Source organism: Danaus plexippus, chromosome 11 (assembly GCF_018135715.1).
Source record: "Danaus plexippus chromosome 11, MEX_DaPlex, whole genome shotgun sequence".
Classification (NCBI taxonomy): Eukaryota; Metazoa; Arthropoda; class Insecta; order Lepidoptera; family Nymphalidae; genus Danaus; species Danaus plexippus.
In genome coordinates, this window is record NC_083544.1 from 7,224,792 (window position 1) to 7,240,979 (window position 16,188).

Below are 16,188 nucleotides of genomic sequence, written 5' to 3' on the forward strand. Positions count from 1 at the left end.
ACACTTAAATTTCTTACTAAATACATAAATTATGTTTATCTTTTGAATGATAAACATCTATAATTATATGCCAGTAAATACTGTAAATACTATATTATTTATTATATATAATGATTATACGGAAACTGTTAAATTCAATACCTCATAATTTTAAGCAATATTTTAGATGAGCTGTCATAACGTTTTGTAAAATATGTATATATATAAATATATCAAAAGAAGTACATCAAATTGTCATAATAATAGGAATGACCAATGTATTAATTAAAGAAACGAGACACGCTCGTTCCAATCAGTGATCATATTTATAACGCCTCATGTTAAAACTACAAAACTTTGAAGCGTCTGTCTCGGAGAAAATATATGAAGTCGAGATGGACAGAACTCGTTCCCCCGTCGATACTCGAAAGCGACTACTGTGCATTTACTCAGGTTTATAATGAGAGGGATGGAAGATGATCACGTTGGACTTTATACGAGAGCGAAAGAGATGAATGCTCGTGCGCACACGCAGCCACTCGGCAGTGACAAACGTGCGAGTCGACGTTCGAGCCGTTCGAGTGCGCTTTCCAGTCCGCGTTCCCGAGCCATTAGCAGCTGGTGTGCGGTGTGGCGGCCGCTGCCACTTGTATTACACCCAATTTATTAAGCTCCACTTACGTATCCCGAATGATATGACGTAGAACTGACGTGATAGCGTGTTAACTAAGCCAGTCGTGTGTTTGTGTTGTGTTACGAGATCGTGAACGATATAAAGAATCACAGCGGTCAAATATAACAGTTACTTTTGAAAAGGTAAGCTATTACAAAAGCTCAGAATGTATTGGGACAGGCTTTGCGGCTATCGACGACGTAGGAATGCAGTCTGACGGCATATGAACATGTGCAGGAACAAAAGCCTTGTGCAGTCAACGTTGATTTTCTTTTCTTCTCTCACGAGATGACGGTTGGTCGATATGACATTTGAAGACGTAGACGTATATGACATGCAAGCTAAAAATCAAATATAACGAAATGTGTTAAATCTTCCACAGGTAGCGTCTGTTCTCATGTACCTGAAACGGGAAGGGACGCTACACCTTTACCAAGAACTTTATGAATAGATTAAACTAGAAAAAAAACGAGTTATTTGTTATTATTACTTCATGAATACTGAGGGTTGTTAAATTTTTTTAAAAGTAGTCACTTTGTAGATATTTGAACCACTCTGCTTATATAATTTCTTAGTGATTACCATTGAAGCTATTTAGAATAATGACGATTGAATGGTAATGATAATTTAATTACCAACAATCCGGACGATTCACCTCAGTGTCAATGTATATAACTTCATCGAGACCAAACAATAATTAACAAAGAATTAATTAAACGCAACCCGGATATAAAACGGCAAAATTAAAATTCAGTTTTAAATTAAAAATAAATTGCTTCAACACGAATAGAACAGCGCATTTAAGAGCATGCAAGTAATAAAGCGAGATGTGAGTAAATCATGGGAGTCTGAACACGATACATGTAATATGAACCACGTCTTTAAGACACGTTTACGCGGACGACGCTTACACAATACGATCGAAAATTTCAATTTAAAAACACAACGAAATATTCATCGATCGTTCATTTTATTCAGGTTTCGTTCGCACAAAACACAGATTCCCGAAACTTATTTAAATAAATTACAATACGCTGGACGCGACTAGAAATTATTTCTTGTACAGTCTCATTCCCATAGTTACATTATATTTTCTTACTGAGTAATAACTTCAACTAGCATAAGTACATTTTTATTCCATAAAGATCATGTTTATACTACATATATAAATTGTAAACAAATTTTATAATCCACACTAAAATCATATATTTAAATACACATAGTGTAATTGTAATCGCTGAGCATAAATTAAGATAATTACGTAGATATTCCACGGTATGTAGTTCATTGTACGGACGTTGAGCATATCTTCAACAGGTCACAAACAAGGGATTCCTGTCACGGACGATTCCCACCTGCATAGTTATACTCGATAAGCCATATCTAACAAACCCATGTAATACAATATTACCACTTAAGTCAGCCAAAATTATTAGATGATGTAACTTTAAAGATAGGCGATTGGTTGTAATATGCTGGTTTTATGTATGACCGTCAATAATATCTTTATTTTTGAATTAATCAAGGTAATTTACAGTGAAATTTGCTTCTTTGTAATTTTGTTACGATCCACTATAGGAACTAGACAGTGGATAAGAAAATACAACTAAGACGGACAAGCTAAATCTTATTTTAAGCAAACTTTTCTTCGTATTTAAATACTGTTTTATTATCGAAAAAACTGAGACTTTTCGTTCTCAATTTCCAGTTCATTATTTTGATAAACTTGTTGAAACGCAATACACTACTACTTTCTTATACCGTCGTAAGGAATTTTTTTTTTCCATTAATAATAATAATAATAATATATGTCATATTACATAATATTTTACAATGCAAAACAAATTAATTACCATCAGTTTTAAGCAAAACAGATGTTCACAATACACGTGTTGTACATGTGACTTCTAAGATAGCATTAATAAGTGAAATATAAAAAAAAATATGTCACGTCTCTTAACATGAAATACCATTAAATACAAAAAAAAACTTCTCCTTTGTCAAGCGATGAATCATTATGCATAATACAACTCCAAAGTGCACTGAGTATACAGCACCAATGTTTTAAAGTTTTACAATACGCGACTTGTATCTGATCAATCGAAACTTTGACCTTTGATAACGGGACATCTGTGGGATAAGTATCATGTTGACATAGAGTTCGGTCATTATAATTGATCGTAAGAAATATTTTCGTATTAAATTACATTCATTATAACCTTCTGAAGTACGAATTAAACTCTTTAATCGATTTAAACAATATCGCTTAATGGAAATTCTTCTAAAATGCAATGCTCTTAATCACCTACAAAATAGGACAATTTTTATAAGAAAATTTGAAGATTTAATCGGAAAACAATTCATCGTATTAATGAGTTGGGAACCTAATCCGTTGTTTAAAACCGCAATCTAGTTCTAAAGCGTATTTCCGTACATCGATACTTGGGTGTCAGTGATGTAAATAATGTCAGATATCGATAAAAAACGACGGATGCTATGACCAATACGAACTTAGCTTATCTTCGCCACGCCGTTGACAAAATATACAAATATTACAAAGGTTTCCAGCTAAGCGGCCTTCAAATATTGTTTCATCACAAAATTAAATATTTTCTATAATTCATAGTAGAAATAAGAAAAAAAGATATAAATAGAAATTTTAACAGTGATATTTGCCTTATAGCGATAATAAATCTTCAATCAATTTATTTCTCTCAATATTACGGAAGGTTAGTCACAATAATAATCCGACGTTGTTTTTCTAAATTTCTACGACAGCCAAACAACGTGCAACGGAATAGTCAATGGAGTTAATTATATCGAGACGTCATCGTCCGGCCTGCGGTGAGAGATCACGTAGATTAGTAGACAAATAGCTATAAACTGGACGTAGTAACATCAAACAGACGGATTTATATATACACATACATAAATATGTAAGACACGAATAACAGCCGCTGAGAATGTTATATCAAAGATAAAAAAAGCAACGAGAAAAACAATAATAACTTGGCATTCACCACGTACACTAACACAAAAGGAATTATCAGTTATTAGTTACAGATAGGGTGTGCACTTTATAATGTCTGTGGATATTAATTATTGAGAAATATAAAACATTGGATTCTTTAATGTTTCCCACGAATAACTATTACAGCTGTTCGAATGTGTTCCTCTTAATCACTGCTAGAGAATATTAGTCTCGTGCCACAGCAGCTGTATACACAAGTGTGATACCAGTTAAATATACCTTTTAGCTTAAACATTCCATCGTAGTCATAAAAACTTTAGTACTATAGGAAATTTATGAAGTTTTAAATAATATTTCATTGCAAACGAATGTATTTTTTTTATAACATCCATAGAATCGTTACACTTGGAATTCTCATTAAACCATCAGCTCAGTCTTATCGAAACAATCTATGTGTTTAAGCAATAACGGTCAGAAACTCGTTGGAAATGTAAAAGAAATTTATGAAATAAAACAGATAGCATGAACATTACATAAACAGTCCTTAATTCAGTCAATTAATTTATAATTCATTCAAGAACAATAACTAGAAGACATAAATGAACGGAACGACATGCGGATAGAAAACGACGACAATATCTGCTTGGAACGAGACAGACTTGTAAACTGGTTTCCGTGTAAATTTGCGTTGCCATGCGGTGCATCAGACACGACCGAGGGAGGTTGGATGGGAGGAGAGGGGGGGTTGAAAACGCAGGAGGCGAGCAGAGGCAGGTCGACGACCTAGAGGCCCTGTGCCAGCGCACCATTCCGCCTTCACCGCAACCAGGGTTAATCCTATGAGATCGTATACATTTATGGGATCATACTATATTCAGCTGTCATCGAGACAGAATTCTATAAACACATATGTCATAATTTTATCATCACTGCACTGCTATAGAAATTGAGGACGACACCAATATCTCTTAATTCTTCTTCTCCCACAACAATTGCTTAGACACGAGACACCGCGTAGGAACGGGATCAAGAAGTCGCCAAGGCTGGATCCATTTGTGATGAATTGCCACTCATTATAGTCGTTAGTTGTTTATTCGTACAGGACTTCTATACGTGATTGTAAAATATGGGTGAAAAAAAAAACAAACACCATAAAAAACTTTGGGCCATGTTATCGTCACGTGGTCAGTAGGCAGCAAGTTTATACGAGGTCATTGATTTTAAACAAGTCAAGTTTTAAGTCGCATTAACGGTACTTTGAATTAATAATAACCAATCGTCAACAAGTGAGTAACTGACGAACATTTACATTTCTCATATCAATAAATGTGTGCCATGTAAACATTGATATACGAATTTTAAAATAGAAAAATATTCGAACGCTTCCAAGCACAGAAACGTACCGCGCACACAAAATTACCGTTCAACTTTATTCGGCATGAATAACGCATAGCCCTCGTCTCGGATTTATTTCTAGTATTTCCCTAATAGTGGGCATTGTACGTGCTATAAATAATTTTCTAAAGAGTCAAATAGCTACAATTTATGTTACAACATTGTTCCAGTGAGAAGACAAATTCAAGATGGCTGTATTCGGCTTAGCATCAGCGGTCGCGGGCTTTGTAAAAGTCCGCTACCTGATCGACAAGGCCGTTATTGACAACATGGTCTTTCGGATGCATTACAGGATCACATCTGCCATTATGTTCCTCGCCTGCATCCTTGTCACCGCTAATAATCTTATTGGTGAGTAATTAATTATCTTATAAACTATTTCTCACATAATAGTCATACAAATAATATTGATAGACATGTTAAGAACCAACGGAATTTAACAGAAAATAACAATAGAAGTTTGGTAGTGAGAAAGAAAGCTACAGTTAAATAAATAGACATGTTTTAGTTCTAACAAATTCCGCTGTAATTATCAAAACCTGACCCAGACCAAGTAACCTGAAGAATAACAGTCTGCGAATGGAATACGGTAAAAAAAATGACTCACAGTGAGTTCCATACAGATGTAACAGTTACCTAAATTCAGACGTCATCATGTACAATACTATTTGTGTATACAAACATTTGTTAGGCCCGTGATAAGGTTCGAATCCTTGAAATCATTCGGCCACTGAACTACCGAGTTACATAAAGAACCATCCCGTCATAAAACATTTTAAATTTAGTGTTTATAACGCTACGCGTATGGGCCAGATGTGACACTTTATGTTCGCTGTTATTAAATGAAAATATACGGTAGGAAGTAACTTTATATATAACTCTAGCAGCTAAAATCACACGTAACGGCATTAGGTGCGGTAGTTGACCAAATTAATATTAAAGATAATATTTTTCTGTCTATAAGAATAGATGAAATAGTTATAACAAAAGGTTACAAAACGTTAAAAAAAAGTATAAATAAAGAAAGAGTCAAGTGATTTTTTGCCATTGCCGAATGTTACTCAATGAAATATTACACACTACGTGACATTTTTAAACTAATTTGGGCAATATAATAAAATGTTAAGCAGTTAATAAAAAAAAAAATTGATAAAATTTAATTTCTAGATTAAAATTATGTATACGACGTTAATATTGATTATTTATAAATTAACTATGCCAACCAGCTATGTTAAATTAGATTCTCAGTTTCCAATCTCCGTAATATCTCAGATGGCATTCAAGCATAAGAACAGTTTTTAATCGTACAGATTATTTCTTTGTACATAAAATCGTTTAAAATAATTGTACGATGATAAAACAATACATTTATGGCATAATTGTAGTGGGTCACGTTGAAATGTTACAATACCAGTTAAAAGTTACACAATGATGTATTGAAAGTTAACGAGAATTTAAGTTGTGCATGAATGACTAATATCTGTTTCTGAAAATCCTTTTACCTGTTCCTAAACACATTTAATGCGTCATGTATTTAAATATTTCACACCGAAGGATATCAAGCATCCTCTTAGTTGCAAAACCGCTCTTTGTAAATGCTAGATTAGACATCTATTGTCTTCTAAAACAAACATCCATAAATTTTGTCAGTTGGTCATAAACACGTGTTGGTATTCAATAGTGATTTTCAATCTTAATATTTAAATTGTTGTTGTTTTTAATGCTAGAACGAATTTTGTATCACCAAAATCGTATCTGGTATAAGAAACACTCAACACTTTATTTTGTGAAAATGTTTTATAAAATATAGAGTTACATACAAGACGTTGTGCCCGTCAGCATGAAAACAAACAATGCAACGTTGCACGTTGTGTTAATGCAACTACAGGCCAGGTGGTTGTAATCAAAACCTTTGCATAATTTGCGATAAACAACCGGACCGTGGCAAAGAGTATTGATATGGAATAATGTAGGTTAAGTCTTTATACGGCTATGTTAAGTCATAAAACCGTTCCTTATAAATGTCAGAGGACGTTAAGTTGCAACATGAGATAAATTCGTTTACCAGATTTATTTAATGAAATATTATTATTTCTGATTAGTAAATTTAATTGCATATTTGCCTGTTATTTTTAGCATTGAATTTAGAAACATTAGGGTATTTTATTTATCGCTGAATAATTATATTAATTTATCCTCGTTTTACGCAATATTGAAACTGCCAAAGACAATTAAAAGTCCCAGCAAAAAGGTTGACCATCAACAATTGTTTTTTTTTTTCATTTGTTATAATAAATGTTTTATTATTGAATAAGAAGTTATATTAGTTATGAGACACGTGTATCAAACCATCTCGACTCAGGTTTACCGTGACCCACAAATGAACTAGAAATCTAACTCTAAGTAACTTTAGATTCGACCTTAAAACACAATTGTTTGACCGAAAGTTGGTAACTTGTAACCGATTGAAATAGTATAACACTGATAGGTTTATGTACTTGGTAACTAGAATACGCCATTGATTGTCTGAAACTTGTAACAGTACTATGCCATAAATAATTTACTGATTGGAACAAATGAAATATCTCAGCCAATGACACATACGTAAGCAATTAACCTTTCCATCAGATGTCGCCCGTATGTTGTTTAGTAATTACCATAGCAAAGATGACCTGGTTACGTTTATTATCTTGGTACATTTGTAAATCATATTTACCGTGCATATTGTGGTCATTCCAAAAATATTTAGCAATTCCAAACGATTGCTAACAACTTGTTCTTCCGTTTTTGATTCTTGATATGGCAAAAAGGAGTATGAGACATATACATAACCACAATTCCTATCAGTTGAATATGATTATGGTTTTGGAAAAAAGAAGTTAATAAAAAAAGTCTGTCTTTGTTTTCAGCGTCAATGAACGCATCTTTTCATTCACAATAAATATTAGCGTTAACGCGTAAGACTACGATAAGTGCTCGTTATAGGACAATTAGCAACAACGATGATTTAATTGGCACTTACATTCTAAGTATTCAGAACAGTTCATTCAAGTAAGCTTTTCTCTACAGTTGAAAGTATAAGAAAAAGCCTTTTTAGATTTAACATTTCATAATGAAGTAGAATATAAAATATTTATTAACTTACACTTAACTATCCGAGTTTGCTTTGCTAAGTAGGTTTAATATTAGATAATAGTGGAAGCCCGCATTGTCACGTACGTAATACGATGTTTGGACGCGCCTCAGTTTAGTATATTTATTACATTTGACTCAATGTCGTCTGACAATATATTGGAAATAATGAAAACAGGAAACCAGTTGCGCTGAGTAAAATATAAAGCTTTTCGAACAATAATTACGAAACCGAAAAAGGACTCCTTACTTCAATAACGGCTTTGTTTCCGAGAGTTTGTAAATGTATTTCCATTGTTAAATTTCAACGAAATGGGTATAACGAGAAATGGCATACGAGACGTTCCCATTCATAAATGCTTTCAAATTTCCATATAAATATTTAATATTCCAAAAACGAATGTTTTGCAATATTCTGTTATTAAAGTGATCGGTTCATGGCCAGTATAATGAAGTAGGTTGGGGCAAGCTGCATTATACTATACATTAATGTCATCCGCACGCAGCTCAATGTCGAGGACGAGAGTGGAATTATACATCCTCTTATATCATGTCATATATGTATAACTGATAATGTAGTATTGTTTGTTTTTTAACTTTTATACATGATTCAAAAAAAAATCATTTTATTTGTATTGTCATCTATTTTGTTTTAGGTGACCCGATATCTTGTATAAGTGACGGCGCTGTACCAGCTCATGTCCTCAACACCTACTGCTGGATTACCTACACTTTCACACTTCCATACAGCGGAGCTAAGGGAGTGGCCCACCCTGGTCTTGGAAACGACTACGAAGAAGAGAAACGCATTCATTCGTACTACCAATGGGTGCCATTTATGCTTTTCTTCCAGGTAAACTAATTGAAATTTTTTAGAACAATATATACTTTTATGTTCACAAAAAATTATCTGATCTCTTAAATTTAATACACATACTAAAAGCTTTTGTTTTTATCAAGCACAAAAAATTAAGGTTAACCTGAGAAAAACTGGCTTATTGTATTATTTTCATGTTCAGAGTTAAACGCCTTAGACGTCGTTTCGAAATACAAACTTATTTTGAGTTAATTTCCAGGGTCTTCTTTTCTACATTCCTCACTGGATCTGGAAGAACTGGGAAGAAGGCAAGGTCCGCATGATCTCTGATGGTATGCGCGGAACAACTGCTATCATCGCCGACGACAAAACAAACCGTCAGGTAAATATATGAATACATAATTTACATATTAAATAAATTAAAATAAAATTTCATTGAGGCTAGGTATGTTTAAATTACACTATCTTAATGTGGTGGACAATCTTGAAATTCCATTACTAATGTACTATCATTTGCTGACCAGAAACTTCAATTGAAGTAATTAAGATAATATTACGGACATGTAAAGCGACTGCCCTAACAATTGATCTCGACATGGTCTCTGGCGTCATATAATTAAACATTACTTTCAGATTGAATTTGTAGATTTTTATAATGGTTTGTCTTTTTTTCAATTTCAGAACCGTTTAGTTCAATACCTGTACGATACGCTTCACATGCACAACACATATTCATTCGGATATTTCTTCTGTGAAGTCCTCAATTTCGTCAATGTCGTGAGTATTTAACGGTAACGAGTTGAATTATGTCTTAAACGGATATCATTAATGTGATTTGTCTTAGGTCGGCAACATATTCTTCTTGGACGCATTCCTCGGCGGCGCTTTCTTATCTTACGGGACCGATGTTGTGAGGTTCTCAAATATGAATCAGGAACAAAGAACTGACCCTATGGTGATTTTTGTTTAAATATATCATATAATAAAAATTATCGACTTGAAATAATAAATAATAAATTTTATTCTAGATTGAGGTATTCCCGCGAATCACAAAATGTACATTCCACAAATACGGAGCCTCTGGAACTATTCAGAAGCATGACGCGTTGTGCGTTCTTGCTTTAAACATCCTCAATGAAAAAATCTTCATATTCCTTTGGTTTTGGTGAGTAAGCGTTTACGTGTGTTTAATTATTATTAAATCTTATTTAACTGGTACGTGACTTTGAATATGATGTTCAAGTATGCTTACATCTGGATCCTCGTTTGTTAGTAACCTTGGTACGTTTTTTGAACCAACTTTGACCGAAACAACTTCAATGTAATTTATGAGTTAAATGTGATTGTTGCAGGTTTATTATTCTGTCCGTCGTATCCGGCCTGGCTATCGTGTATTCAGCAGCTGTCATCCTTCTGCCAAGTACACGTGAAACTATTCTCAAACGTCGCTTCAGATTCGGATCTCCAAATGGAGTAGAGGCCCTCGTTAAGAGAACTCAGGTTTGATACAATGCTAAAGCATAACAACTATGAACATTATGTGGTAATTAAATATCACCACTATTTATTATATCTTACTAAGTAAGACATACATTTCACATTACAGGTCGGAGATTTCCTTCTGCTACACCTACTTGGTCAGAACATTTCACTTCGTGTTTACGGCGAAGTGTTAGATGAACTATCGCGTCGTCTTATCCTGGGTTGTAATCCACCATCAGCACCCTCTACGTTGGAAATGGCACCGATCTATCCCGATATCGACAAATTCGCCAAGGAAACTGAGACGTAAGAAGTAAGCGACACTTTTTCCACCCAAAACCTAGAGGCCTCCACACATTCTTTGAGAAAAACCTTAATGAATACCGATTGTTCCTTCTTTGATTTCTCAATTGATGTATAGAGGCCATATTCGATAATCAAGTGTTGCTTTTAAAAATTGCAATGATGTAAAAGAAAATATATCGATTTTATTGAACATGACATTCCTTTACGTAGGCCATATTGTTGATTTCACAATCAGCCGCATTTTGCCTTAGTAATTAAAGCCGCAGCTTTAAAATTGAGGTCTCAATATTTTAAGACATTTTGTAATGACATTGAAGGTTTGTGTTAGTAAAATATTATATGCATTAGTAACTATTGGATATGAAACAAATACGTTTATCGACTTCGAAGACTGTATTGTTTAGATGTATTTGAAAACTAGGAGAAAAAATCGAAGCAACTGTGACAATAAAATAATATTCGTGTAGTCTGAATTAATGTAGTATTGTGTACAATTGAAAACATATATTATATCGTAACATACTCTTAAGACAACTGATCGCATACATATCAGCTCAAAATTAATGAATACATTCAAATTGTGACACTTCATATATTTTTTTTAATTTCAATGTTTATAAATATAAGGTATTAATATAAATATATACAATATCTTTATCATAACAAAAGACGAGTAAAATTTAAATGTATTAAAAGTACAAACATTTCCATTTGTATAGTAAAAATTTTACTTGCCTTTTATTTTACGATTATTGATTGATTACTATGTGTAGGATAAGAATTTTGGTGCAAAAGACAAGGTGTTTGAATAGATGTCGTCATAATCGAATATTTTACTCAAAACATTGTGCCATCACATCTATTTCGGAATAACGTCAAGACAGATGCATTTCAATAAACTGCTGACTGTTAATTCATTCTGCTAGGATTCTTCCTATAAATTAGTTAAGACCTAAGTTGTTATTAAAGTCAATTTAGCCATTTAGGTTTAAGATCTTTCAATGGACTTCCATGAATCTCCGATATCGCATCTTCCAACATATTATAAGCCCCAGTATACATGATATATGAGTTGTATTAAGTGTACATTTATAAAATAGGAATAGATTTTATTGGTTATAATTTCCGTGAACATTTTTAATCTCGTTAATTATATAAATTCATACTATTAGAAATATATAGTTGAATAAGAAGTAAAATGATATGTCATTCCCATAATAATATTAGTTCTTATAGCGTATAAGCAAGGCTGTTCTTGTGACATTTTTTTTTTCTTCGGATAAGTTTTTTCTTATGTTATCTTCGAATTAAACAATATAAAAAAAATAATATTAAAGTTGTTTTATTTAATAACCTTATGTTAATTAAAACAACAAAAACAAGACAAGGAAGAATATACAATATAGCATAGTGGCATTGAGAAACAAGCCTTAGTTCAATTAATATTATTTATATTATCTACTATTAAAACGATCAACCAATGGGAAATTTTAATATTCTTACAGGAATTCTAGAAATCAAATGAGATTTCCGTAAAAAGTTTACATAGGAAATCATTTCTTATGTAAACTAAGAATAAAAATATTAGGCTTGTGTGGGGAATTGCATTAAAAAATACCCACGAAAATATTTCGTCTGTACGTAAATACGTGTAAATAAGAGCGAGAAACAGGGTCACGAAATTTTAATGGATCCCTTTTTGTGAAAACGAAAATTAGCTCTTGGGTCATTCTCCTTTCCGATTCCTCACATTGAAATTAAAACCAAACCGCCCAAAGTCTTATATTCTTAAATTCAAAAACTTACCAGTTTCATACTAGTCGGCTCACTTTATCATTTTTATGTATATTATTAACATCAAAAATCCCTTGCTGTTTGTCTAAATATTACAATAAACTAATATCAAACTGAAACCCATGATCGTTAATCGGTTTCCTGATTTACTAAGGGCTAAACAGCGGTGAAAAAATACCGCATACTTAGAGGTCTGTGGATGGTAATCACGATAAAATTTTACTTTTTTCTAAATACACGTACCTGATAACGTAACTAATATCCTAAACTATCGCTAACAGGCCTATCGATGGTTATCATGATAAAATTTTACTTCATTCTCCATTAACGATAACAATACAAGTATCCTAAAGTATCGCTAAGAGACCTTTGGTTGGTAGTCACGATAAAATTGTACTTAATTCTCAATCCACGACATCAGCTTTAGAATCCTAAACTAACTTTAAGAGGCCTGAGAATCATAATACATTTTTACTTTATTCTCCATTCATAATATTAGAGCACTAACCCCCTAACTATCGCTAAGAAGACTGTGGATGGTAAACGTAATAAAAAAAAATATTCTCCATCTACGATATCAGCAATAGTATCCAAAACTATCGCTAAGAGGACTGTGGATGGTAATCATAATAAAAAAATATATATTCTTCATCCACGATATCAGCAGTAGTATCCTAAACTATCGCTAAGAGGACTGTGGATGGTAATCATAATAAAAAATATATATATTCTTCATCCACGATATCAGCAGTAGTATCCTAAACTATCGCTAAAAGGGCTGTGGATGGTAATCATAATACAAAAAAAATTCTCCATCCACGATATCAGCAGTAGTATCCTAAACTATCGCTAAGAGGGCTGTGGATGGTAATCATAATACAAAAAAAAATCTCCATCCACGATATCAGCAATAGTATCCTAAACTATCGCTAAGAGGGCTGTAGATGGTAGTCATGATAAAATTTTACGTAACTCACCGGTTGCCCCAGTCAAGTTTCCCGACGAGCCTCAGCCTCAAGGCCCTGGTCTGGTCCTGTGTCAGAGTCCCCGTCAACAGAGCGCGACGGCCGCTCAACAGTTCCCTCATCACCTTCGCGACTGTTGTGAACCGGTACGTCTCCCGCTCCTGATACATCATCGTTTTGCATTATTATTATAGCTTTAATGATGACTATATGTTTTCAGATTAATTTAGATACGACTTTATGTTAGTCTAGAATTATCCTTCCAAATAAACGTCTCATTATCTGATACCGATTTTAGCACGCGTTTGTTTTTATTTCATAAAATTAAACTATATCCAAACGGTAAGACCATTTTTAATTTCTAAGGAAGAATTTTTCCTCATCCTGAAGTATAAACGATTCGCAAAAAAAAACCTTTTAATGAAATAAACGGATCATTTATCAAAGCAACTTTTCCTAACCTTAAATCAAATATAAATATTTTCCGCATGGTACCAGACATCCGCTGTATTGTTATAATAATTCAGTCATGCTTTCTAACCAGTTTATTATATCCAGACATGAACTAATTTATCTGCTATTCGGATCAGGCAGCAGATGGTATATGGTTTACGTAAACAATTTTTCTAAGAAATTTATATTTCCACATCAAGGATTTAACCACAGTAGACCATTTAATCATCATATCATAGTACTATTCATAGTGACAAAATATAATTTTTAAAATTGTCACATGATAAACTATTTAAAGATCATGACATTCGATCGACATAGCCTTCCAGCAAAGTTGGAAACCATACTTGTCGACATATGAGGTATTGTATTTCAAGACGAATAAGTCTTTAGCTTTACAAGTATTATCTCAGATCACAGTTCATTAGCAATTAACGTAAACTGAGCAGTCATTTCCACCTCTATTACCGTCTCGATAAGTATGAATCAGTTAATGAACAAAGAAACTGGCAAACACATATTTGAAATTCTAATCTCATTTCGCGTCACATTCTTGTTGTTTATCTGAGAACGTTTATTTTAAATTTTGAACTGATAATATAATTTGAGATGAACTGATAAAGATACATCATATAAAAAGTACGTTTTTACATTCGGAGTACATTTTATTTCTAGTTATAGTCAATAACTCAATTAAGTATGGAAAGATGTTTTCTGATAAAAATTACAATACTGATACTACAGCTTAAGTAGACCCCCATAGCTTAATTTACAAAGAGTTTAAAACTCGATATCCAGTTAGTAGCAGGTTTGAATCCGATTACTGTCGATAAAATTTCCATAGTACTTCATGAATTTAATAAATAAATGTAATAACATACCACATAAAGCTTCTTCCAAAGCCGAGCCCATTCTCTCAACACGCAAGCTATCTCCCGTACTAGAGGATCATCTTTTAGTTCAGCTATCGCAGCGGCACCAGTACCTTTGACAGTGCACGGGCGGATCGACACCACGCAGCTTGGGAATATACCCCAAGCCGATCTGTTCTTAGTACTGAACCCACGATACCAACCTGTAATAAATATTGGTTTAAATTTTCAAATTTATTATTTGAATAGCTCAGTGTTGTTTGCTGTGGTGTTCCACGTAGTAGCTTAGTACCAAGACAGACTATAACAGTTAGCATCACGAATGTATTGGGACGATGTATTGGTATTGCTCACGGTTTTAATACTTCAGGAATTGATATCACACAGAAACTCTATTCTTATGTAAATAATAGTCGATTTTTAGCTTAGTCTCTCGATCTTGGTTTTTTTTCTTTAACTTAATGTAACAAAAATACAATACAACCTGTACAGTAAAGAGAGCCATTTTTAAGTACTAAGAATACTAATATAATATATTAGATTTTAAACACACGAGACGAAACCTATCAGCATTCCATGGATTCACTGTGCGGGTGCCGGGTCCATCGCGTTGCAGGAAGAGGAGCTTCAACAGTGCCTGAGACATGCGTCTCACGTGTAGGTTTAAGGGTCCCTATCTAACGCGCGTTAAAGCTCACCTCCACTGTCCAGATTCCTGTCTCTACCTAACCAAATTTGAATCAAACCTACTAGGGCTGCCTTCGAAGCACGTTCCAAAAATGAACTGATGTGAGTTCTTGACAGGCCTAAGTCTTTTAGCAGGTTGTAGAGAGATTTGGCTTATACACCTCTCGCTCCTACTTTTACCGCGTACAAATTTCCAACGAACCTATTCTTAGTGAGTTCGTTAGTGAACTCGTAGCACTTGTTGACCTTGATTTATGGTCTTAGATCTCGTTGATGGCATGGTCTTTGGGATGTTGGTTTCCCAAGGAACCGTGAGATCTATTATCATAACGCGCTTTAAAATTCGGGAATATAAAAATATAGTATAAAACAATTGTTAATAAAGGACATGATGAAGAATATATTCACCTCCATTTTCTTCCAATATTTGTACTGTTTCTCCGATCTCAAGCGGCAGTCCCGAACGAACATCTCCCTTCCAGTTGTAAACAGCTGCAAATAAAGTTTTATTTTACAAGAGAATATACCAAAACCATTTTTAGAAATAAAAATCTTTTATAATTCAACTCTTAAATTACGTCAGAATAATTTTACATAAGCAAATTATATATTTTTTCACATGTGCATATAAAATATCAGATATACATAAACATAACATGTAA

General features: G+C 33.4%; 2 protein-coding genes across 3 annotated transcripts in view; one reads left to right on the top strand and one right to left on the bottom strand.

Annotated features, from left to right (window-relative positions):
- Positions 1 to 16,188, bottom strand: part of LOC116765639 (dedicator of cytokinesis protein 3) — a 44,994-nt gene that overhangs the window by 26,822 nt on the left and 1,984 nt on the right. The window contains exons 2-4 of the mRNA XM_032655194.2: positions 15,935 to 16,018; positions 14,849 to 15,042; positions 13,527 to 13,675 (exon numbers count right to left, since the gene is read on the bottom strand). Of these exons, the coding sequence (XP_032511085.2) occupies positions 13,527 to 13,675; positions 14,849 to 15,042; positions 15,935 to 16,018 (427 nt within the window). The remainder of the gene's footprint in view (positions 1 to 13,526; positions 13,676 to 14,848; positions 15,043 to 15,934; positions 16,019 to 16,188) is intronic.
- LOC116765641 (innexin inx3) lies at positions 563 to 11,954 on the top strand. Of its 2 annotated transcripts, none has more exons than XM_032655195.2 (9): positions 563 to 795; positions 5,189 to 5,369; positions 8,807 to 9,003; positions 9,227 to 9,349; positions 9,649 to 9,744; positions 9,812 to 9,922; positions 9,996 to 10,132; positions 10,320 to 10,467; positions 10,574 to 11,954. In XM_032655195.2, exons 2-9 carry the CDS (start codon positions 5,207 to 5,209, stop codon positions 10,757 to 10,759), a joined length of 1,161 nt encoding a protein of 386 aa, XP_032511086.1. In that variant the 5' UTR covers positions 563 to 795; positions 5,189 to 5,206; the 3' UTR covers positions 10,760 to 11,954. The 2 variants fall into 2 exon arrangements, with proteins under 2 accessions (XP_032511086.1, XP_061377882.1); XM_061521898.1 differs by lacking the exon at positions 563 to 795 and adding an exon at positions 4,767 to 4,909.